Source organism: the organism of the source record quoted next, unplaced genomic scaffold (genome assembly GCF_019419815.1).
Source record: "Pyrus x bretschneideri cultivar Hongxiangsu unplaced genomic scaffold, Pyrus_bretschneideri_v1 Contig45, whole genome shotgun sequence".
NCBI classification, from domain to species: Eukaryota; Viridiplantae; Streptophyta; class Magnoliopsida; order Rosales; family Rosaceae; genus Pyrus; species Pyrus x bretschneideri.
The window spans coordinates 2718075-2741192 of record NW_025999779.1 but is presented as its reverse complement, the minus strand read 5'-3'; the positions used below and the strand labels follow the sequence as shown (position 1 = coordinate 2741192).

Below are 23118 nucleotides of genomic sequence, written 5' to 3'. Positions count from 1 at the left end.
TTTGGTCGATGATTTACAATATTCAAATGGAAAAAATTTAAGTTGAAACTCAAACCATGGAATTTTTTGGCCAAATTGAGGTCAAAACCCGCGGGCAATATTATATTGCTGCGTCTCCAGTTCTGTTCTTTCCATTCCTCTTTCCTGGGTTGCTCTCCTTAATCCAATTTTAATTGGTCCCAAACTTCAAGATTTTACTTTTCAAGCACACCCAAGATTCAGCAGCAAAAACCCAACAAAAAAAGTGCATCCAGCTACTGGAACATGAAGTTCCTGCTTCCTTGCACAGATTGCTTCTCCTCCTCACCTCCAAAGGCCATTGAAAGAAGTATGCAAGGTATTATTAGGGTTTGGTTGTTCTTGGTTTTTGCTGCAGTTTACTGTGGTCTTAATTGCTTTCTGGTACCTTTTTTATACAACGCAGGTGGTCAAAATCCAGAAAACTTCAGAATTTTCTCTTGCAAGGAGTTGAAGTCTGCCACCAATGGCTTCCATTCCTCTAACAAGCTTGGAGAAGGCGGATTTGGCTCTGTTTATAAGGTTTTTCTCTCACCTGCAACATCAAATTCTGCATTTATTGAAACCAGTTACATTTATGATTTATGTGTGTGTTTATATATATATATATATATATATATATAAGTAAACTGCTGTGTGACCGCCAAACTATTATCCTAGTTGAAATTGGTCCTGAACTATTTTTTTTTTCTTGTAAATTAATCCTTGAATTATTTGAAATTAGCGAATTAATCCCTTAGTGAAATTTCTTTTGAGTTATAAAGGGTCAGCTTAGAGATGGGAGCCTTGTGGCTGTGAAAGTTCTTTCCGTTGAACTCGAATCGATGAGAGGAGAGAGGGAGTTCATAGCAGAATTGGCTGCTCTGTCTGTAATCAGACATGAGAATCTTGTTAGGCTTCATGGTTGTTGTGTTGATGGAGCTGCAAGATATCTGGTCTATGATTACATGGAAAACAATAGCCTCACACACACATTACTTGGTAAATAATCATTTATTTGCTTCTAAATTCTCAATTTCTACCTGAATAATCCACATTTTAACTGGTTTTATTAGGCAAATTGTGAAGAATTTACGATGTGATATTGATCAATAGGTGGAGAGAAAAACCGGATGAGGTTTAGTTGGGAGGCAAGACGGGGTATTTCGATAGGAGTAGCTCGAGGACTTGCCTATCTACACGACGAGGTTGATCCTCACATTCTGCATAGGGACATTAAATCCAGCAACATTCTTCTTGATAAGAATTTCATACCGAAAGTAGGCGATTTTGGGTTATCGAAGTTATTAAGGGACAACCATTCTCACGTTAGCACTCGTGTAGCGGGGACAATGTAAGTTGTTTGAATCAGTAAATCTTCTTGCGTTGTGATTGGATTACTCTTTGAAATGCTACTGCGTTGCTAATGGGTTGTCTCACAATAATCCAAAAGGGGTTATCTTGCTCCAGAATATGCAATTAGCGGGCGTTTGACGCGAAAATCAGATGTCTATAGCTTCGGAGTGCTGTTGTTGGAAATTGTCAGCGGCCAAGCAGTTGTGGATTTTGACATGCAACTTGGGGAGCAGTACCTGGTTCAGAAGGTAAACAAATTAAATTAGAGCATCTAATTACTACTTGCATAGTGCCTTTGGATATATTTTTGGTATAAACATAAAGAGGATTTGGCAAGATTAGCTCCTCAAATAACGGTCAATATTAGACTGAAGCAAAGTGGCCTTGAACACGCTTTCGATTGTGACTTCAGGAACTGAAGCAATGTTGTTTGTGAACTTGCAGGTATGGGAAGCACACATGGCCGGAACCCTTGTACAACTAGTTGATCCTACGCTTCAGATGAACTTTCCTTCGGACGAAGCCATCAGATTCTTGAAGGTAGGCCTACTTTGTGTGCAAGAAAGGGCCAACCACCGGCCGCGAATGTCAAAGGTGGTTGAGATGTTGTCCGGCGAGGAAGACATCAAGGACTCTCATATTTTGCAACCCGGGCTTGTTTCGGATTTCATGGATATCAAAACGAGGCAAGAGAACTCATATGATCGTAGCACTTTCTCCAAGGCCTCTACATCTAGCAGCACACAAAATCAGTATAAATCTGAGGATTATGTGTTGTCCTTGTAACCATTCTGCAAAGCTTATTTTTTCTCAACTTGTTGATAGCACTTTTGCAAAGTACGTGTACAAAGTTACCTCCCAGTAAATTAATGCGAAAACCAGCATGTATGTTGAGCTTTTCTCGACCTGTTCCTGTTATTTACAGTGCCAAAAGTTCATAAACAAGAAGTAAAAGGCAAAAATTACATTACCGACCGAATGGTTATGACATCCAAACCAGCTCTAACAAGAACCAGACATGCATTATACGTATGCTACATGGAAATTCTCTTATCCGAACGTTAATGTACGAGATTTAATATAAATCTAAACGAAAAACAGAAAGTAGCAAATGTTATAATGCTGGTCGACCAAAAACGGAGCGGGCGACAGGTGTCGCGGTCCAAACCGGCTCTAACTTCCAACCCTCACTTGACGACCACCCAATTTCCAAGCCAAGACAGTGCCTCAAGTCACTAGGACATGTACCTTTTGAGTGCGAGAAATGTGAAGAACTACTTGACTAGTAGTGGAGGGGCCTTTTGGTGAAAGGGGCTATATGCCACATATATGTCCCTCAACTTTTTGCCCGCTATTTCCTCGTATCACCTCGGAAACCAATCAATTGACAAGCTTTTGAGTTGTCAAATTGCACAAAACAAGGTCATCTAATCAACAAAGCACTGAAAGGCCACTTACCCTTTCTAGTTTTTGTCTTCAGCTTGGTTATGGTTTGCACGGCCACTGTGGGGCTATGAGACAAGCTGCAATGCAAAAGTCACAGAGATAAGGTTATTTTCCTCTTCCGAAACCGACTCATCGTAAGAGTGCTTGGATGAGTTGGATTTCCATTTCTCCGTTGCTCCAGTTCACAGGATGCTGTAGTTTTCACACTTCCGAGTTCTATAATGTGTTTTTGTAAAAACTGCTAGCAGATATCGAATGACTGAAAAAATCGCGGTTCAAAAAGATTATATCCACAGAAACCGTGGTAGTTTGTAAAGAATTTGTTAAATTGATAACGAATCATATGCTCGAAACCATTGTATAAAATGAAATGTTCAGGGCATAATCATGCATTAAATCTAAAATAATTGCTCCCAAATTCAAGTAGGGATGGCTCTCCAATGCTTTGCATGAGAAGGCAAATTATTGGATGAGTATCATGTGGAAAACTAGTGTGGAATGGTACAAAAATCATGTTCCCTTCCCTTTGTGAGGATTAAGGGAAATTATCCGAGACGAAGAAAGAAGATTAATCACTTAATTTACAAGCAGCTCATAAATAGATGTACAGTTGAGGAAGATTAGAGCAGTACTTACTGAAACAGTTGTAACAAATATTTGTTCAACTAATCTTTGATGAATAGCCGGCGACCTGGTTCAGAAACTACAAGGTTAAACCATCTTTCACAATGAGCTCCAACCAAGATGCAATATCTGACATTGTAGGACGCTCGGTTGGATTTTCCTTTACCGCCAGTCCTGCTATATCAGCAAGCTTGAGCAAAGGCTCAACATTTCTCGGGAGAGCTATATAACGGTCGATTATGGCAGCTGCCTTGTTCTGTTTGATTAAAGGCAGTGCCCATTCGACTATACTTGGCAGAGTGTAATCTCTGTCATAAGCTTTCCTTCCACTGAGAATCTCTAGCAGTACTACTCCAAAGTTGTAAACATCACTTGCTAAATCTCCATTGAGATCCCTGTCATTAGATGTAAGGAGTCCGAAATCTGCAATCCGTGCACTCCATTCAGCGTCTAAAAGAATGTTCGAGGTCTTGACATTGCGATGAACAATGGGAGGCACGAATTCCTTGTGAAGGTACTCAAGCCCCTTAGCAGCCTGCATTGCAATTTTCAACCGGAGGCTCCAATTCAGGGCTGAAAGCCCGCCATGGAGATGATCATAAAGCGTCCCGTGGGCCATGTACTCATATACAAGCAGCCTTTCCCCCATCTCTGAGCAGTAACCCAATAAGTTTACATTGTTACAGTGGCGGATTTTGCTAAGGACCTCTAATTCCATTTCAAAGTCTCGACTGTTTGTGTGAATTATAGTGGCAGCATTTGCTCTCTTGACTGCAACCTGCTGTCCATCTGCTAGCACAGCTTTGTAAACAAAGCCAAAACTTCCCCTGCCAAGCTCGTTAAACTCTTTGAATCCGTTGGTGGCGTCTTTTAGCTCTGAGAGACGGAACACTTGAGCAATCCCAGGACAGGGAATCACGGATGGAGGAGGGTTTGGATCCTCATTATTGTCAGCTTCCAACTCTGCTTTCCCAATGCAAGATTTAAACTGCTTTTTGCTCCCTTCCTTTTTTCGAGAAGTTAAACGGGGAAGAAGGCACCAACAAATTAATATCAACAAAAAACCCAAAGCAGAAGACCCGAATATGATCACCAACCTACGCACATGATTCCAGAGCTTCTTCCTCATTTCTGGAGGTGTTTGAAGCCCACAAATATCCCAACAAGAGCTGTTTTGGCAAAGAGAGCAAGCTGTGCACACTCTATCAGCATGTTGAGTACATGAACTAGACAAGAAGAAGCCTTCGGAACAATTTGACCCACACGAGGAACAAATCGTAAGATCTTTTCGAACACACAAGCTTGTCAAATCAACCTCATTGAGTGTGCTAGCATTGAAAGCAAACTCACCTTGCCCACAAGAACCAGGAGTGCAAAGACCTGGACTGCACAATTCCAATGGAGGATCATAATCGGTTGGGGAGGAAGTTACATTGGCAGCCCAACAATCAATCACCAAATCATCTTCCCTGATCCCACAAGTGGTATAATCCGACGAGGCAATCGCCATAAATCCGGAAGCCTTTGGAATCAAAGAGGAGTTAAACATCCCCCAACACTCCACTCTGTGATTATCTTGTCGAATCCCGCAAAAATGATGATCACCAGCAGCCAAAGACACATACTGAGTTCCATTTGGATGACCATCCAACAAATCAGTATCACCCCAACAATGCAACTCACCAAAATCTGAAATTCCACAGACTGAGGCCCTCCCTGAAGCTAAAGCTGTGAAATTCTGTAGTACGGGACCCGAAACACCTAAATTCGAAGAATTTGGCCCCCAACAAATCAGTCCTCCATTTCTAACAGCCCCACAGCTAAACCCTTCACCAGAAACAACCCCTTTGAAGACAAGGTTAGCAATTGCCTGGTCAGAAAACAGAGTGCTCTGTTTCGAACTCAAGCTTCTATTCGAAGTTTCAAAAATTTCCCAGCAATCTACAGGTTCCATATTCGTGATCAGAGTAATACGACCCTTTAATAGCACACACATGGCTCTTCCCAGCAGCAATATGAGAGTAAGCAGCGGACTTGAATGGTAGAGGAACAAGATCTATACCTGGGGAAACGGAGCTCCAACAGTACGCCTGCGAGGTGTTCGCTAAAATACCACAAAGAAAATTTTCACCACCGGAGAGAGCAGCCATCGCCGGAATGTTGCTGAAAGAGGCAGAGGACGAGGATGACGCCGAAGGCGACGTCGATGGAGAGCTGTTGAACCCCCAACAAACCACGCCCTGCTTGCCGCTAGCGTCTATGGCGCAAAAGAAGCCATCTTTGCCGAAAGAGGCCGAGATGGGTCCCATTGATGCGAACCCAGATGCGGAGGTGGAGCATAAGAGCAGGAGGAGAAGCAGAGGAGGTACGGACCGAGAGAACCCAGAAAGGGCTTGCTGGGTTTGCATGGTTTTGCTGGGTTTAGAGTTAAATCAGTGATGCAGGCATGGAGTGGTTCGATGGTGAGCTTGCATGTCTGTGATGTTGTTGTTGGGTTGCTGAAATCAGAGCTGTGAGTGTGAGGATGGTGACGATGAAAGAACGTGGGTGTGGCAGCCATTTTTACAGTGTTTTGGTGGACTGTTAGAACGTCAAAGTACTCGAACTAGTTACTGAGTTTAACTATATTTTAATGCTAATAATTGGTTGGATTTCTTTTCGTTTACTGCATCGTATGTAGTTACTGTGTGGACCGTCAGACATGGATTACAGACCGCCACTATGTCGGCCAGGGTACATGCTTAAACAAGAGGGGATTTGACTACCGCATCACTTGAGTCCTTTACTATATAATTTTAGTGTTCAATTAATTTGTGATCGTTTGAGTTCTTTATATAAATTGTTTAGCTGTTTACGTGGTGATCTATGATGGATTAATACTTCTAGATTTGTTTGGTTTGTGTCAAATGAGTCATTATCACATTTTCAGAGTTGTTATGTTCGTAATTTGATACGTGTTATGAGTACATTTTTTAGAATTCTCAAGTTTGTATGAGATATAATTTCATCTAGGTGTATGATATTGATTCTTCATAGTTTCATAGCAGGTTCATATTTGTGTGAAATATGTATCGCCAACACTTCTTTAAAACTGTTATGGTTGAGTCAAATACATGTCGTTAACACTTTACGAAAGTATCATGTTCAAGTCAAATACGTGTCACAAGCACTTCTTTCTAATTGTCCTCTTCATACTCCATACAGTAACATTTTACAAAAGCGTCATGTTTGTGTCAAACACCTATCGTCGACACTTAATCAAACTTGTCATGTTCATATTGAAAAATACTTCGAAGAAATTTCATGTTCGTTTCAAATACATGTTATATTCTTAAAATAAAAAAAAAAAAAAAATTCCTAACCATGAGGAGAAATTACAATTTTCACTTACTCATTTTTCAACCAATTCACCTTCCTCCCACATATTTCACTTTCTTAGCCAACAACCATGGTTCTAATATATTCTATAAACATAACATATCACTCTCTGATAAAATAGTCAGCTACCAGCATTCAACTCAGATCCAGTTCGTCATAGTGAGCCATTTAATATTATATACACAAGTTGACTAATTACTCAGACTATCAATAGCTAAACCGAAAGTTAAATCCTATTTCATTTCATGTGTTAAATATATTTCACTCATTTCTTATAAAAATATATCATTAGCATTGTCCACTCGTCTAAGATAGCATTATTTATGAAGACTTCTTGTTACGCAAGATCACACCTGCGACAGAAGATATTGGTGTAAAAAAATGGACCGATGCAGAAACTATTTGGTAGATCCAAATGAAAATGGAGGATCTAATGCGCATGAGCAAATCGTGTTGGTTTGCACTTGATATATGGTAAATGAGACCATATTGAAAAGTTGCTACATATTAAACATCATAACTAGTACCAACTGAAAGAAAAGAAAAAAACCCCACCAAGTAGAATTCTTTATAACTAGGAAATCTTGAGCAAGTCGTTCGGCATGTAACACTGATATATGGTGTTATTGATTAACATATAGTGGCGGGTCGAGGATTCAAATTTTGGAGGTTCTCAGGGTTAAAGTACAAGTTTTTTTAGATAGAAATACAGTATGACGCGCGCAAAAAACTTCAAGTTATTCACTAAAGTATTTGATCCAACACTAAGTGGGCTTGTTGTCATCAGTCAAACGATGTTGTGCACATGCGTAAACAATCTGATGAGTGATATTAAGAGAATTGGTCCCAATGTACATCCGCTCTTGTTTACATATTGTTATGGAAAGAGTTGGTGCTAAGTGAATTTGAAGTACTGATCCATCGCCATTTAAACAACCGTTTCTTTAACTAGTAACTAATTTTTTGCTGACAACAATAACATTCTCCCCCAATTCAAGCTACAAAGTCTCATCACGTTGTGCTCTCTCGATAGCTCAAAATCTTAACGAGAAAAAGTGTTGAGTTGGAATCGATCCCATTCTACTTGAGGATTATTTTGGTTCTGTTAAAAAAAGTATCGAAAAGCCATGAACAAAGAACTTTCACCGCGTTTTCTTTCGACTTTTTGAGCTTAAGAATATTGGTATATATTAAGGTAGGACGAATAATATGCGTTGTTAACATGAGTGAATATATGATAAACATTACACATGAGTGAATATATTAAGGCAAAGGGCTAAAATCTTAACAGACATGATGGGAAAACTTGAAATGGACATTATTTGTGAGGGTGTCCCACTTGACAAGCAAGCAAACAAACAAGATAACCACAATTGATTTAATTATTTCTACTAGCAATGAATTCAATATTTTAATCAAACTTAGATTTTATTTAGATCAAAATCTCAATATATATTAAAGCATTTGCTGCCAAAGATCAAGCCCTAGAAATTTTCAACTGTGATATTATGATATCACGTGGTTGCTAGGCCACATTTGTCTGGCCTCTATTTGGAATGGCTCTGGTAAAAACCATTTGCCTTTTCTGTCAAACAAACCCTATGGGGCTGTCTCATATCCTACAAAATCACATACTGTTGGTATATAGACTGAGTAGTAAGATTGTGACTTTGGAACGATCTTTTGGTCAATCCAAAAATTCAGTCCAATCCAATGTATGTTATGATTTCAAAATAAAGTTTTCGGTGTTTGATTTTAAAAAAAATTATCGCATAGTATTATCATTTCATTCATGTTTAATTAGAAGTATATTTTTAATTGGAGAATCATTTTTGTACTTCTTGTTATACCTCAACACTTTCTTGTTTTTCATAGCTATTTAATTAAGTGATTGATCAGGATAATCAATGAACAAAACTAAATAGGAGAGTGTGGTCAAAGTAGTGTACAGAAATTATATTTCTAATTAGTAATGTGGGAACTTAAGTAGGATCATCTTCGACATTTTAGGGACCATGTGAGAAAATAAAAAATTAAACCCTCATTAACATAATATTTCATGAAAATGTTTAGAATTTATTTATTTTTAGAACGAAACATTGATGTGATGACCCGTCCCGAATTAAAATATATTTTATCCTTGAGTGCGTGGAAATGAACTATTTTGCCCTTGTGGACCTTGTGACGCGGATGTATGTATATAGTCTTCAATTATTTTTTGCATTGACGTGATTAAGTTGTATTCGACGTTACAAGAGCGTGGATGCAAGTTAGGGCCGAGTCGGGTATGTAGAGAAAATGTTATGTTGAAATAAGGGAGATTGGGTTGGTTCTTTTAGTTTGATCCAATTGCATGGATCTTGGTTTTGGTAGCCCAATCAGGCCTTGGGGTTGTTTTAGGTGACCAACCCCGTAAACCACACACACATACACACACACACACATGCAACCTTGTTTTTTTTTCTCTCTCTCTCTCTCTCTCTCTTGAAAATTCCTTCCGTCCGTACGATCCGATTCCTCCAACCCTCAAACACCATCAATCACCCACGAATTGAGTGATTGGAGGTCACCATCATATTCCTTGTGACTTCACGAGTCTAGTGACACTTTTGGGACGAAGAATAGTTCACGGGGGCCCGAGAACTTAGAAGCTCCAGCGGAATACTCTGTTTCCCCGATGTAGTTGTTGAGGTTTTACTTGTTTTTGAGACTTAGAAAGGTATTAATACAACTCCTTTAGTAGTTTTAGACTAATTTTGGTAGAAGTTTGAACGTCGAAATAAGCTTAACTATGGGTTTCCAGGTTTAGCCGGAATTTGGAGGAATTTTTCGACAACTTCTCATCAGTTTTAGGACCTCTAAATGGTAAGAACATGTTTTACTCAGTTCAGGGCTTCAAATTGATATAAAGTTTGTGAAATTTGATTGAAAAATGAGGAAGATATTAAGTTTAAAGATTTTTCTAGTTTCCAGCAACGCAGCAGGCGATCGACACCGAAATCCGGCGAACCACAGGAGAAGGAAGGGGAATATTCCGTCAACTTTGACGAAATATATTAACGACAATAGGTAAAGTTAACGGTATATGCTACTATTTAACAGAATATTCCCTAACGGCAGTTAAAGATTTCGTCAGTGTGCCAAGCATGTGCTGCGCGTGAGGGCGCGTGGGATATCCGAAAATTATTCTAAAAATATGGGGATGCTCGTGGTGTTGAGTAGGCCACGATGGTATATTCAAACACCCCAATTGAGCAATATATGAGAAGTTACTACACGATTTTGGTTATGTACTTAAAATTAACGTTAAAATAGTGGTTTCACATATAGGTGAGATGTTTTCGGAGGACGAGCGTAGTCAGGCGAGACTTGGGGGTTATGATCCAGCTACATACCAGTGAGTGGGCTTTCGATTTTCTATATATACGTATATATGCTTTGTGTTTTCCCTAGAAATTTGTTATAAATGGAGTCACAATTTTAAATGCCATGTCAATTGCATTATGCTTTAGAGTATGCATTAGTATAGATATGCATATTGTTGCTTGATGCTGCGGACGCCCAGGTAAGCTTCAGGTGAGTATATATTGATGATAGTGGATGCATTGTTTGTGGTTATACGAAGATGCATTTAGAGCTCATTATCCTGCTACCTCGGTGCTAGTGCTCCCGCCTGGTGGCCAGGGCACAGTCCTTCACATGATGTTCACCTCCCGCACCGCACGCTCACCTTGGATCCAAGTTTTGTTCACAACCTTGTCGTACAGACCACATTAGATGGTTCTGACTTGTAGGTGACCTGCGATTATTCGCACAGCCTTCATGTGATCGTAGCACTTGAGCGTACTTATTTGCACCCAGCCCTATCATACATACCACAATAGGTGGTTTCGACTTGTGAGCAGGCATATCTAATGAGCTATAGGTTCAGACGTAGATGACTCTCGCTGGCATATCATTTTACATTGATTTATTTCACCTAACTTACTTATTTCATTGATGAGATGCTTGACATGGCATATATTTGATTTTCACTACTCTCAAGCGTGATTTTTATATACGTATGTATTTTTATTTTTTGGGAAACTATATGGGTTTTACAGTGAGGGGTTATTACTTTTGGAAAGAGAAATGGTTTTGAAAAGCTTTGTTTTTGCCCACTCACGTTTTCTGTTTTGCGCCCTTCTAGGTTCTAGATAGAAGTGCGTGTTGGTGGCTCACGAGGACTCTACGGCGGTTCTAACAGACATCCATCAATGTAGGGTTTTCTTTCATGCCATGTATAATTAGTATTTAGCCTGCTGAACTACACCTTGGCACCTCCGCTCTAATTATGTGTATTTACACTCTAACACTTCTTCCCGCACTTATTTACTTGTCTTGTGTGCATTAGTTAATTGGTTTTTGATTTCTCACATCTTCATATCAATGTCAATTCCGCATTGCGCACATGGTTACGTCACCATCACGTGACAGCCAACATGCCTCGATTTAGGTCAAGGTGTGTCATTGATGTTAGAAAGCAATCGCACAATTGATATCACTCCCTAAAGTACAAACATATCTTATAACATGTTAATTAATAACACAAAATCAGGACAGTGATACAATCACATGATAAAAAAAAAAAAAAAAAAAAAGATGGCAACATATTTTCACTTAGCTTCTCAAACACATCTTTATTTTTGTATATCAAAATACACAAATCAAATGAAAATAATAAATATAATTAAACATAAATATGTAAAACGTAAAATTAATGTATTTATCATTTCTCAAATATTTTTCCACATGGGCTTTAGGGTCCTACATTGCTGTTCAACACAAAGCCTGTGATGCAATCATGCAAACCATGCATTGTCTGTATCCCCTAATTTTTAGGCCATCCAAGAGTCAAGAGTCGGCGGCTCGGCAACACCCATTTTTGTTACAGTCTTTGGTTGAGGCAGCAAGATCCATCGAATAAAATACAAGAAATCGAAGTGGGATGGAGCTCAGCTTACTTGGTGAACATGAATGGGACCACTTGCTTCTTTGGCACCCATCCTTTCCACGTGGTCTGCCGTGGGAAGATGCTGCGCACCAAGTCAACAACCTCATCTTAGATTTTCTTGAGGGAGGATATTCTTCGAATCAACTTTACGAGGATTTCAAATATTCTTTAATTATATTTATTTATTGTATATTGTGCATCTAGTTTTTATCGGATACTATTTATATTTAATTTTAAATAAAAAAATTTACAATGATTTTTGACTGTACGATGTATGATGAACGAATGTGATTCAAGGATCTCACAAAGAGGATCCGGCAAGGATCCTCACTCGATTTTCTTTGCTTGCATTTGACAGTGTTGTTAAGATTGTATTTCTCTTGAGCCCTGTTTGATAGGGGCTTGTTGAGAATCACACATCTAGATTTTTTTTAGTAAAACAATAACGTTATTGAGTTAAATTGTTAGTTGTTAGTGAGAGAAAAATTGGTAAGGATTAAACCCTCATCAGAATGCATATGGATAATTACTTTCCACCACTGATGGTAAAGCATTATCTGCATACATTGAGAGCTTGATAGAAATAATTTACAACTTATAATTATATAGTTCTATTTATAATTTTATCGATGTCAGTTAGGATAGTACTTCGTGGGCATATGACTTACTTAGGAACAACTCCGGCATTATAACATTTTATCTGTCTTTCTAAAACTTTGTTATATCTTCTTTTTCAACTCACTAGTTCATAGAATTAAATTCTTCCTTTTTCTTTAGCGAGTTCAAATTTTCTGTATTAACTTTTTTGTGTACATGTATCAATAAACTTAACAGTTATTAACTATGTTGTCATAAACTTAACCAATGTCAATCAATGATATAGGCCACGAAGAAAGCCACACACAAAATAAATGTAAAATTGAACTTCTTTTTAACATAATTTATAATAATAATATCGCTTATATAAAAATAACAATACTGTATTTCTGTATGTGATCTCCATGCCTTATTCTTTATTGAAAATTTTGTTTGGTCGCGGTCTTTATTAAGATTTAAGTTTGTATTTTAACTTAATGCCAAGATTTCAATTTAGAAATTAAATTAAATTGACAATAAAACGTTACTTGCTTCTTAATGTAGCATAATAACTTAATAAGAGAGAGAAATAGGTAACTGTATTCCCAGCACCTGGCCACGGCCTCTTTCTCTCTGAAGAAACCACATAAATCCAGTCAGACCATTGATTGTCTCGATAAAGAGTCATCCTCTTTCTAAAAGGGAAGAGACAATTGGGAGGACAATTGCAATTGATTCGGTCTTAAAATCAAACAAATCAGCTTAACTAGCCCAATTGTTTTTTTAATAAACAATATTATCTACGTGAAGGGTGAATAAGTAAATTAAGCCTCATAGTAGCTAGTAATAATGTAGTTCAAATTTCTTTGGTGAAAATCAAATTTAAGACCTCTCATTTACCATTAAAAATTAATACTACTAGGCCATAATTCAAGAAAAAATAAAAAAATAGCTCAATTGTATTAGCTTATTGTGAGGATGTGGAATGTTTTTGTAAGAAATTTGGTTACTCCTTTATTACTAATTGGTTTTAAAATAGACTTTTAACTTATATCATGATATGTGGAAAAACCTAACAACCACACATGATTTAGGATATGAAATGTTGCTCATGTGATAGTCTGACGGCCTAATGTGTGTTTTGATGTGCAATGTTCTTGAGGTTCCATAGAATATTAGAATTACGAAGTATTACTTATATTTTTCATTCACAAAGCCAAAGGTAAACCATATTCTACGAGGGGCCGAGATTACTCCTCGATTTTCAACTGAGTATAAGTTTCTATAGAATAAGTATTACATTTTGTTTATCTTTAACAAGATGGTGAGCCAGATATGGATGGAAAGTCACGGATGTCTAGCTTTGCAAGAATATTACGGTTTAAGATTCTAAATTTTGAAGAATAAATTATGGGAATTGTTATTAGCACTCTAAAAATTTTATTTGACACTCTAAATTTTCTATAATTAAAAATAAAATTACACTTATAAGAAGTGTAGAATATAATTTTTGAAATGCTAATAATAATTCTCTAAATTATTGGATTTTTAATGACTACTGCTCAGGCTGAGAATTTATACGCGACGTGGCTGATTTGTAAGATTGCTGTACTTTCGAGTTGCGGGTCGATGTTTCGAGATATATTACATATATGCAGACCATGTGGGCTTGGGAGAGATTATTAATTTATTGGGGTTTTCTAGTGCAGTGAGGACTTGGGAGTCCAAAGTGAAATAAAAGTCTGATGGTGAACTGAGGGGACTAGTGCGATTCCATAAATCTTGCAAAAGGCTTTATTTCATTCAACTTTATCAAGACATTAGTTCTTCATCAATTATCAACCCTATCTCCATCTTCATCAATTATCAACCCTATCTCCATCTACACCAACATCACTTTTTTTCGTGTCCTATATATCACCATCTCATGCCTATACTTGTATTACTTAGTGTTTTGCTTATGTTGTTGAACAAATTTCCTTTGCATTTTATTTCATGTCTAGCTAAATCTATCATTCTAAGGTTAGAATGAAACACTTGATTTAGTTTCTCAATTTCAATGAGAACTTAATGCAATTTTCATATTTGTGTTCTTGAATCTCTAAACGTAATTTTATCATTGATTATTTATAGTTTTATGCTTAGCTACCATTATTCCGTAGATACAATTGTATTTGTGTTGAGTGACCATCTTGCGTTACATAGAAGCACAATGATTTAAATATTGCATTTGCATATGCATATGAGTTAGACCTAGACTTACATGGTGTGTATATTTATCGTTTTCAAAGAGCTTAACGGATTGTTGTATGTTAAATTGGACCTTGGCAATAGGCTAGTTGCATATAAAAATACTTGACTCTCACCATCACCAATGGGAGAAATCATGTCTAAGGGAACAATTGCATATTGAGTTGGACCAAGACCTTTATGTAGGTAAATTTCAAGAACAAAATTTGGAGTTGTATGAAGGGTGCATTGATTTGCGAAGTGTATGATTGAGTATGGATTCCGAAATCTTAGGCTCATCATCCATAAATACAATCCTAATTCGTTACAATCATTCCTTCATTGTCGTGTTTTATTTCTTTCTTTTACTATTATTTTTAGTTGGCTTTTCTTATTTGCTTATCAATCAACCAAATAGTGATCTTTATTTTAAGATTATAGAAGGTAGACTTATACATAATTTCATAGTTATCAAAAGATTGGCAGTGTTGAACTGCTCATTGTTAAAAAGATAAGGATACTATGAAAGCTAGATTGATGTACATTAAGTCATAGTTATCAGAAGATTAGCAATTGTTAACTTCTCATTGTTCAAAAGATAGAGATGTTACGAAAGCAAGGTTATGTACAAAAGTTGCAGTGTTCAACTGGTCATGGTTCAAAAGATAGAGATACTACGAAAGCTAGATTTATATACACATGTCCATAATTATAAGAAACTTGGCACTGCTCTTATGCTCAATGTTCACAAAGCTTTTTCTTTGTCATCTTCGAACTTGCTTGTTTGTGAATGACCATCTTTTTGTTCGTCATCACGCTGCTGAAGTGGTTCCTCCTTTTTTTTTTTTTTTTTTTTTATTCTATCCAGGAGTTTCTTCTTACTTGCTGTAAGTTAGGAATTGGACTATAAGTACTCAATATAAAGAAATAAAGTTGTCAACGTATTACATATCAAACACAAACAACAAAAACCAATATGCATAATAGAAAGCCTTTTCATCTTTATGAAACCAATACACAAAATACAATATACTCCAACAACAACAACCAAATAGCTCCTCCAATACCCATTTCTTCAATCACCAAAAGGAACTCCATTCAAGCTCCAACCCCAAGAAAAACTCCCAGACAAAAATTTCCCCAAATCCTCAATAAAAACCCATATCGTAAATATACAATCGAAATCAATAGTGGCAAGAAAAGAAAAACGCCTTAATGGGTTCAGAGATATCGAGTTCAAGAACCAAAGCAATGTCACAATTCAGCAACACAATGCAAGAAAAGTAGAAAACTCACAAAAAAATTTTGACACAGGAAAGCTTAAAATCTCAACGTCTCACGGACAATTCGATCTCGACCCATATAAGATTCACATGAATGTACACTTTTCCTTCTTTAAGCAAACATATAATTTCTTATAATCTTTACCTTTTAAAATCATAACCCTATAAATTGGAATTTCAACTCATAAACTATAACGGAATAAAACTCCCTAATCTAAGCTCAGTACTCACTACCACGTTTAACATTTAGCGCAACGAATAGAAATTGGTCACGCAAAGCTTAGTAGCGTCACAAAAATGTATGTGCGTCAAAAACTTCGTCACACAGAATCCGTCGCGCAAAGATCGTGAAGAAAAACTTTGCGCAACGAACAAAAGCATTGGTCGTGGCAAATAAGGAGCGACTGTTCCTCATTTGTCGCACCAAATTTTTAGGAATGAATATGTTCGTTGCACAAAATGGTAAAAAGAAAAAAATTGTATTTTTTGTTATAAGTTTAATTTTGTAATAAAGTAATAAAAAATGTAATGAAGAGAAAAATTATTTATTTAAAATAAAAATAAAATGTATGTACAAGTAAACAGTTTTAAAAGTAAGGGACTAAACAACTAAGAAAAAAAGGTGGAGTAATCTACGGGGTTGTTGTTCGCATGCGGCTGGAAAGATTGAGGCAAGAAGGGCTTAAGGTTGAGGACAGGCTCAAAGGTCAAAGGGGCGGAGTTATGGGCTTGCTAGGGTTGAAGGGGCTCAGACGTCGACAATGGACGAATATCTGGGAGACGAATGTTGGACTAACTGAAGGCCTATACAATCAGTGACATCTGGCTCATATACGAGACAAGGTTAGTTCTAAGGTCGGCTACCTTTGCTATCAAAGCTGTCACCTCGTCCTTCGGCTGCGAGGATGAAGAGGCTCTAGGTTCCTATTGCCGTGCATTCCCTATCGCCTACAATACGTCCCTGGCCTCCGTCCGAGAGTCTGATCCAAGGTGTCTGTAAGGATTTGAAACCCCGCATCCTCGGGAGGATCCACAAACTCAAGTGGAGTCTTAGAAGGAAGTTGGGAGGCGGACTCTTGAAGAATCAACTGCCTCTTGTGACGACTCGTCCCAAATTATTATATATAATTTCTTCCCCGAGTATGTAAAATGATGATGTTGCCCTCGTTGGCTTAGTGACGTAGATGTACGTATACAGTTTTAAATCAATTTTCTTGATAATGTAATTAAATCGTACTCGATGTCACGAGTGCGTTGACGCGAGTTAGGTCCAAATCGGATTCGTAACGAAAAAGTTACGAATAAATGAATATGTAAATGGGTAGGATTATATTTTAGGGTTGACTATACTTTGTCCACTAATCACCTTAACTCCTACTTTATTGGGCCTAATCAGACTTTGGGTTTGTTTTATTTTTCCTTTGGGCCAACTGAAACTTAATTCTTTTTCTCTCTCTCTCTCTTTTTCACGGCAACCCAATCAGGGCTTATTATCATTTTCTTTTGGCCAATCCCGTACACACACACACACACGTACGCATACCCTTACCCTCTCACCTCTTCTAGATCTTTCTCATTCGTTCGTACACCCGAGAGCACACCCACACTCAAACTATACCAAAACTTCACGGATCAAACTCGAGATTTCCACCTTCACACTCCTCTTGAGCTCTAGAATCTCATGATACCATTCATTAGGTGAGTTGATGTGTTTTAACTCAAGGAATCATAACCTCCGGCGAGGTGTCTTTTTGGCTCCGACATGATCATGGTCTTTTTCCAAGGTTTTAAGGCTCAAGAAGGTTCCTAATCGACTCTATAGGGAACCTAGGCTAGTTTTGGAGTAGTTGGACGTTAGGAAACACGAGTTCAAAGGATTCCAGTTTTGGCTGGTTTTTTCAAGGGTTTTTCCGACCATTTTCCATTGGTTTTTGGACTTTTAGTAGGTACGATCGTGTTCTACTCTTCAAGACCTTCAAATCCATATAAATTTCATGGATTTTGGTTGAGAATTGAAGTAGATATTAAGTCGTAAAAATTTTCCAGAAACCAGCGAGTACGAACGGCGGCTTCAGCGAGGTCCACCGGAGAAGGAGGAGAATATTCTGTTAACTTTAACGGAATATTCTAACAACATCAGATAACACCGTTAGTTTTTAACAGAATATTCAACTATTTTAATGGAATATTGCCTGACGCTGTTACGGATTCCGTTCGTGTGCTAGGCACGTGCCTGTGCATGGCTGGCGCATGTGTGTGTGACGTTAATTTTTTTTTTCTAAAAATATAGGGGTGTTCATGTTGTCGAGTGGATCACGTTGGTATATTCAAACACCCCATTTGAGCAACGTATGAGAAGTTATTCTTAGGTTTTGTTTATGTGTTAGTTAATTAACGTAAAATTAGTTATTTCGCATATAGGCGAAACGTACACTGAGGACGAGCATGGACAAGCGAGATTGGGGGGCTACGATCCTGCTACTTATCAGTGAGTGGGCATTTGCTTTACATATCGTGGTTTCCTAAAATGATTTATGCTTTAAATGCCATGTCGAAAATGAGTTGCATTTTAAGTATTGCATTATTATAAATCATGAATTATATCGTTTAATGCTGCAAAGGCTTAGGTAAGTTTCAGGTGAGTATATTGTGATAGTATTGGTTGCATGGCACAATTTTTATGCATAAATGCATTTAGAGCTCATCATTGCTACACCCCGGTGTTAGTACTCCTGCCCGAGGCCAGGGTACAATCTTTCACGTGATGTTCACCTCCCGCACCACACGCTCACCTTGGATCCAAGTTTGGTGTCAGCCCTGTCTTACAAACCACAATAGGTGGTTCCGACTCGTAGGTGACCTGCGATTATTCACACAGCTTTCACGTGGTCGTACATATTTACACTCAGCACTGTCGTATATACCACAATATGTGTTTCCGACTCGTGTGCTAGCATATATTGATGAGCTATAGGTCCAGTCGTACATGTCACATTAGGTGACTCCAATGGCATATTGTTTTATATTGGTTTCATCTGGCTTACATCTCTTTGTGCGGAAACGTTATGGCATGGCATACTTCAATTTTACTGGCCTTGTGCATTGGTATTCGTATGTATATACGTAGTATTATTTTCTGGAACTATACGGGTTTTACAATGAGAGGTTATTATGTTCAGAAAAGATAAATGTGTTTTCAAATGTTTTGTTTTTGCCCACTCACCCTTCTATTTTGCGCTTCTTCAGGTCATAGGTAGCTGTACATCTTGGTGGCTCACAAGGACTTCTCAGTGGTTCTAACGATCTACTAAATAACTGTAGGGATCTTCTCCCTATTTGTACAATTAATACTTAGTTAGTTCTACTACACTTTCGTTTACCTATGCTTTGATATGTGTGTATCTTATACTTGATCACTTTCATGCACTTACATATTATCTCTAGTTGAAGTAAGTTTAGTTTTGGTTTTTACTTTGTCGCATTTTCTTATTATTATCATCACTTCTGTTGCACACTTGGCTACATCACCCTTACGTGACGGCCAACACGTCTCAACTTCGATCAGGGTGTGTCACTCACTCTTCTCCATCATTGTCACCTGTATAATATAACATGAAATATTAATAATAACATTCAAAATAACCATGATACTTGAATGCATAAGATAGTAATTACAATTGAAAAATACTTACATGAAGGGACTCGGCCAACTCATCCCTAGGTCGAACATAAGCGTCTCCAAAGACATCGATCTCCGAGAATTTTGAATCCCTCTGAATAGAAAAAGATAAGAAAAATATTAGTACGAAAAAAAAAAATATTACCGACATATTAAATTTGAATATGAAAAGCTTTGTTATTACCTGCTGTTGCGCCTCTATCCTATATGAGATGGGCCTTAAACCCGAATGGTGGAGAAAAGTCTTCTTCTCCCGATTGATCTTGTTGGCTTTCGCCTTCTTTTGTTATACAAAAAATAAACGTATTAGTTCTAATTTAAATGAAATATAAAAAAATCAATAAACATTAGTAAGAAACGTATAATACTTTTAGACTTAATATGAAAAATGTACCACATAACCGGGCTCTTGAAAATTACTACAGAGCCAAACCCAATTATCTTCCTGATCCTTAAACTCCTTTTGCCAACCTTCCTCAAGAGCGATATGTGGATCATCAAATGTCTAAAAATATTGGTGCAGGTCGCTCTTCCACTGCTTGTACCGTTCAGCGAAGAGTCTGTTGACGTACGCCAACATATTGTCATTGATGTCATCGAAATTGTAGTTTGTCTACAATGTAACAAATTAATTACATACATTAAGTAATATAAATATATAAAATTTAAAGGAAAAGCAATAAAAAGGTAGGATACTTATCGACAAATAAGTGCTCACCTTCGTCCTCACCTCATATGTCATTGCCTTCCAAGACTTCCATTGTGTAGGGCAATAGGTTTGAAGGATGTGAGCAATGTTGTGGGCCAATGCACTATGCTGCTCCAGCGTTGGTGCGGCCTGATGTCGATAGTTGTATGCAATCGTGATATGTCCGTTGGCCACCCGGGTGGCCTTCGCCATCTTCAACTAGGGACAAGGTCCCCAGGTATTTTTCTTTGCTGAAAAAAATAAAAATAAAAAACAGTCAAACAAACACTACAAATTATACTGAAATTTCAGCAGAACCTCTGTCAAGCCCCGAACCCGGGTCGGCAATAAAAACTCAAATCCGAATCTGAAACATGAGTTAAAAGTTCAATAAATAAAAGGAAATTGACACGGGTTGGAAAAATAAACTCCTCTTATTAAAATAACTCCAAAATCCTTACAGGGTGTACAAAAGTAACAAACTAAAATCCTTAAAACTCTTATCTAACATAACCTCAGCTCATCTATCACTTGAGTATATGTAAAATAATAGGTAAGGGGTGAGCAACAACCACCGTCGCTCAATGAGTAGAGTATGTAATATGCCAGTCAAGCTTGCCATTTTAATCACACTATAAAATAGGATAATAATAGCAAATCTTTTGCCACATAATTACATATCACATCATCCCTTTACGTGTCCATTATATCCTTCATAAATTGTAACTCACCATGTGACCCTTAATAGCCATCTGCCCTAATGTCCCCGTGTGCAGTTTACATTTATCCTTCTGATTAATGCAACACTAAAGTTCTCATGCTCCATGAACATCTCAAGTAATTTCATATACAATATATATCCCATCATAAAACATTTACACAAAATCCAACATGCTTGACTTCAAATAGATAGAGATTTATAAATAGATAAAGCCCACAATAGTTTGTGGTTTTCGTTTATTGGAAAATAAAAAATAATTTGCAACACATTATATAAACCACTCACCTCAATTATTAGAACCTTGGCAAGACAACCCTCCTAACAAGATCAACCCATCTAACTCCAACTCTAAACTCGCTTTCTTTCTACGTGAACACCAACACTTTGCATGCTCTACATGCTGCCTTATTTCCAAAAAAAAAACATGGAGCAAAGCTCCTATTTATAGGTTAGGGAAGCCGGCAACAACTTAGATGCAATTGGATGGTTTTGACAGTCTCAAAGGCAAGGATAAACTGGTGTCCTAAAATCTTTCCACGCAGCCACTTTTTTATGAAGACTAAGCAACCTATATTGCTTATTCATCAGACCTATAATCCCACGTGTAAGAAATATAAGTGAATAAGCACTTAAACATATCCACCCTTGCCACTTCCAGGTTCCATGTTGCACCATTAATTACCAATAAAATTGGCATCTAAAAATCTAAATAAATATTTATTTTTAAAATACGGGATCTCACAATCTCCCCTAAAGTTATAACAATTCCCAAACCCTGGACATTGTAATGAATAATATATGATATCCAACAACAATCACAACAGTTGAATAAGCCAAATTTGGACCTAACGCACAGTTGCAGTATGTAAAATTTTTTATTGCACTTAATATATGAATAACTAAATTCACAAGGCAATAAAGGGAGTTATTTAACTTTACATTGTTGTGACCCCGAGGCATCAGTAGTGGATGTCGATGTTGTGTCAGGTGTGCGGGGGCGACGATGACCACCTTTGGTGCTAATAGGTAGCGCAACTGAAGAGGTTGATAATGTTGGCGCCTGGGAGACCCGGGGACCAATCGGATTAACCGCCTGGGGTCCATTTGTACAGGAGCAGTGGCGGCTAAAGTAAGAGGTGGGGGAATCAAACTGGGTGCAGTCGTCACCGCCTTACGATTTCTAATAATCAGCAACATCTGCAAGCAATGCCTCTTTCGGAAAAATAAAACGTGGGTTAATGAGTAAGCGTGGGTTAATGATGAATAAACAAATGATAAGGATTATATACCTTTTTATTAGATACATCCAACGATAGTTGATAGGACCAACAAGCAATGCCTCTTTCGGCAAGTGAATCATCACGTGGATCATACTTGTGAAGAAAGTTAGAAGGAATATCATCTCAAACTTGCATAAGACTTGGACAATGTCATAGCGCAATTGATTAACGTCTGTCTTTCGCAACGTTCTTGCCGTTAGTTGGGAAAAAAATCCGGACAACAACATGATTAACTACATAACATCTTCCGGCAATAGATGTCGAATACCCACAGGAAGTAGGCATTGCATAACCACATGGAAGTCATGGCTCTTTAGTCTAGCAAATTTACCTTCGTCAACATTCACATAATGCGTGATATTAGAAGCATACCCATCGAGAAACTTTACAGACAATACAAACTTTGAAAACTTTTTTTTGTCATTCAGTTTCATGGAAAAAAACGCAAGATCCTTTCTAGCTTTATCATTGTCCCTATTCATCCATAAACCACTCCATATGACCATTCTTTCCAAATCAAGACGAGCTTTGATTGCGTTCTTTGTCTTGCCCTCGATATCTAGAATGATGCCCACCAATGTGTCAAATACATTTTTCTCAACATGCATAACGTCGAGGTTGTGTCTCAAGTTTAGTTTCCACCAATACGGGAGCTCAAAAAATATAGACTTGTGCGTCCAGTTCATATGTATAGAAAGTCTGGTCCTACTCATTGTTTCCCGAATGGAGCAAATCCAAATGGTTAAGTTGTTTCAAAATCTGATCAACAAACCATTCTCTAGGTTTGAGGCGATGCTCTGTTTTTCTGTCGAACTCTTTATCCTTTTCCCGCTACTCGTGGTCCCATGACAACCATCTCCAATGACCA

At 37.7% G+C, this 23118-nt stretch overlaps 2 protein-coding genes across 2 annotated transcripts; one reads left to right on the top strand and one right to left on the bottom strand.

Annotated features, from left to right (window-relative positions):
* The first annotated feature begins 11 nt into the window (after positions 1–11).
* Positions 12–2258, top strand: LOC103934787 (putative serine/threonine-protein kinase). The gene is made up of 6 exons (XM_009344541.3): positions 12–337; positions 425–540; positions 783–999; positions 1114–1351; positions 1451–1601; positions 1798–2258. The coding sequence occupies exons 1-6, from the start codon at positions 265–267 to the stop codon at positions 2137–2139; spliced, it is 1137 nt and encodes a 378-aa protein (XP_009342816.1). The 5' UTR covers positions 12–264; the 3' UTR covers positions 2140–2258.
* Positions 2220–6204, bottom strand: LOC103934795 (serine/threonine-protein kinase-like protein CCR1). The gene is given in 3 exon segments (XM_009344550.3): positions 2220–2876; positions 3436–5371; positions 5373–6204. Coding segments are annotated over 2 exon segments (2328 nt in total). The 5' UTR covers positions 5832–6204; the 3' UTR covers positions 2220–2876; positions 3436–3502.
* Between the last annotated feature and the right edge of the window lie 16914 nt (positions 6205–23118).

Bases quoted from the DNA above. Each gene is read 5' to 3' on its own strand.
- LOC103934787 (XM_009344541.3), top strand. From the start codon at position 265: ATGAAGTTCCTGCTTCCTTGCACAGATTGCTTCTCCTCCTCACCTCCA. The intron at 338-424 runs GTATTATTAGGG...TATACAACGCAG, and splicing joins CATTGAAAGAAGTATGCAAG to GTGGTCAAAATCCAGAAAAC. The intron at 1,602-1,797 runs GTAAACAAATTA...GTGAACTTGCAG, and splicing joins AGCAGTACCTGGTTCAGAAG to GTATGGGAAGCACACATGGC.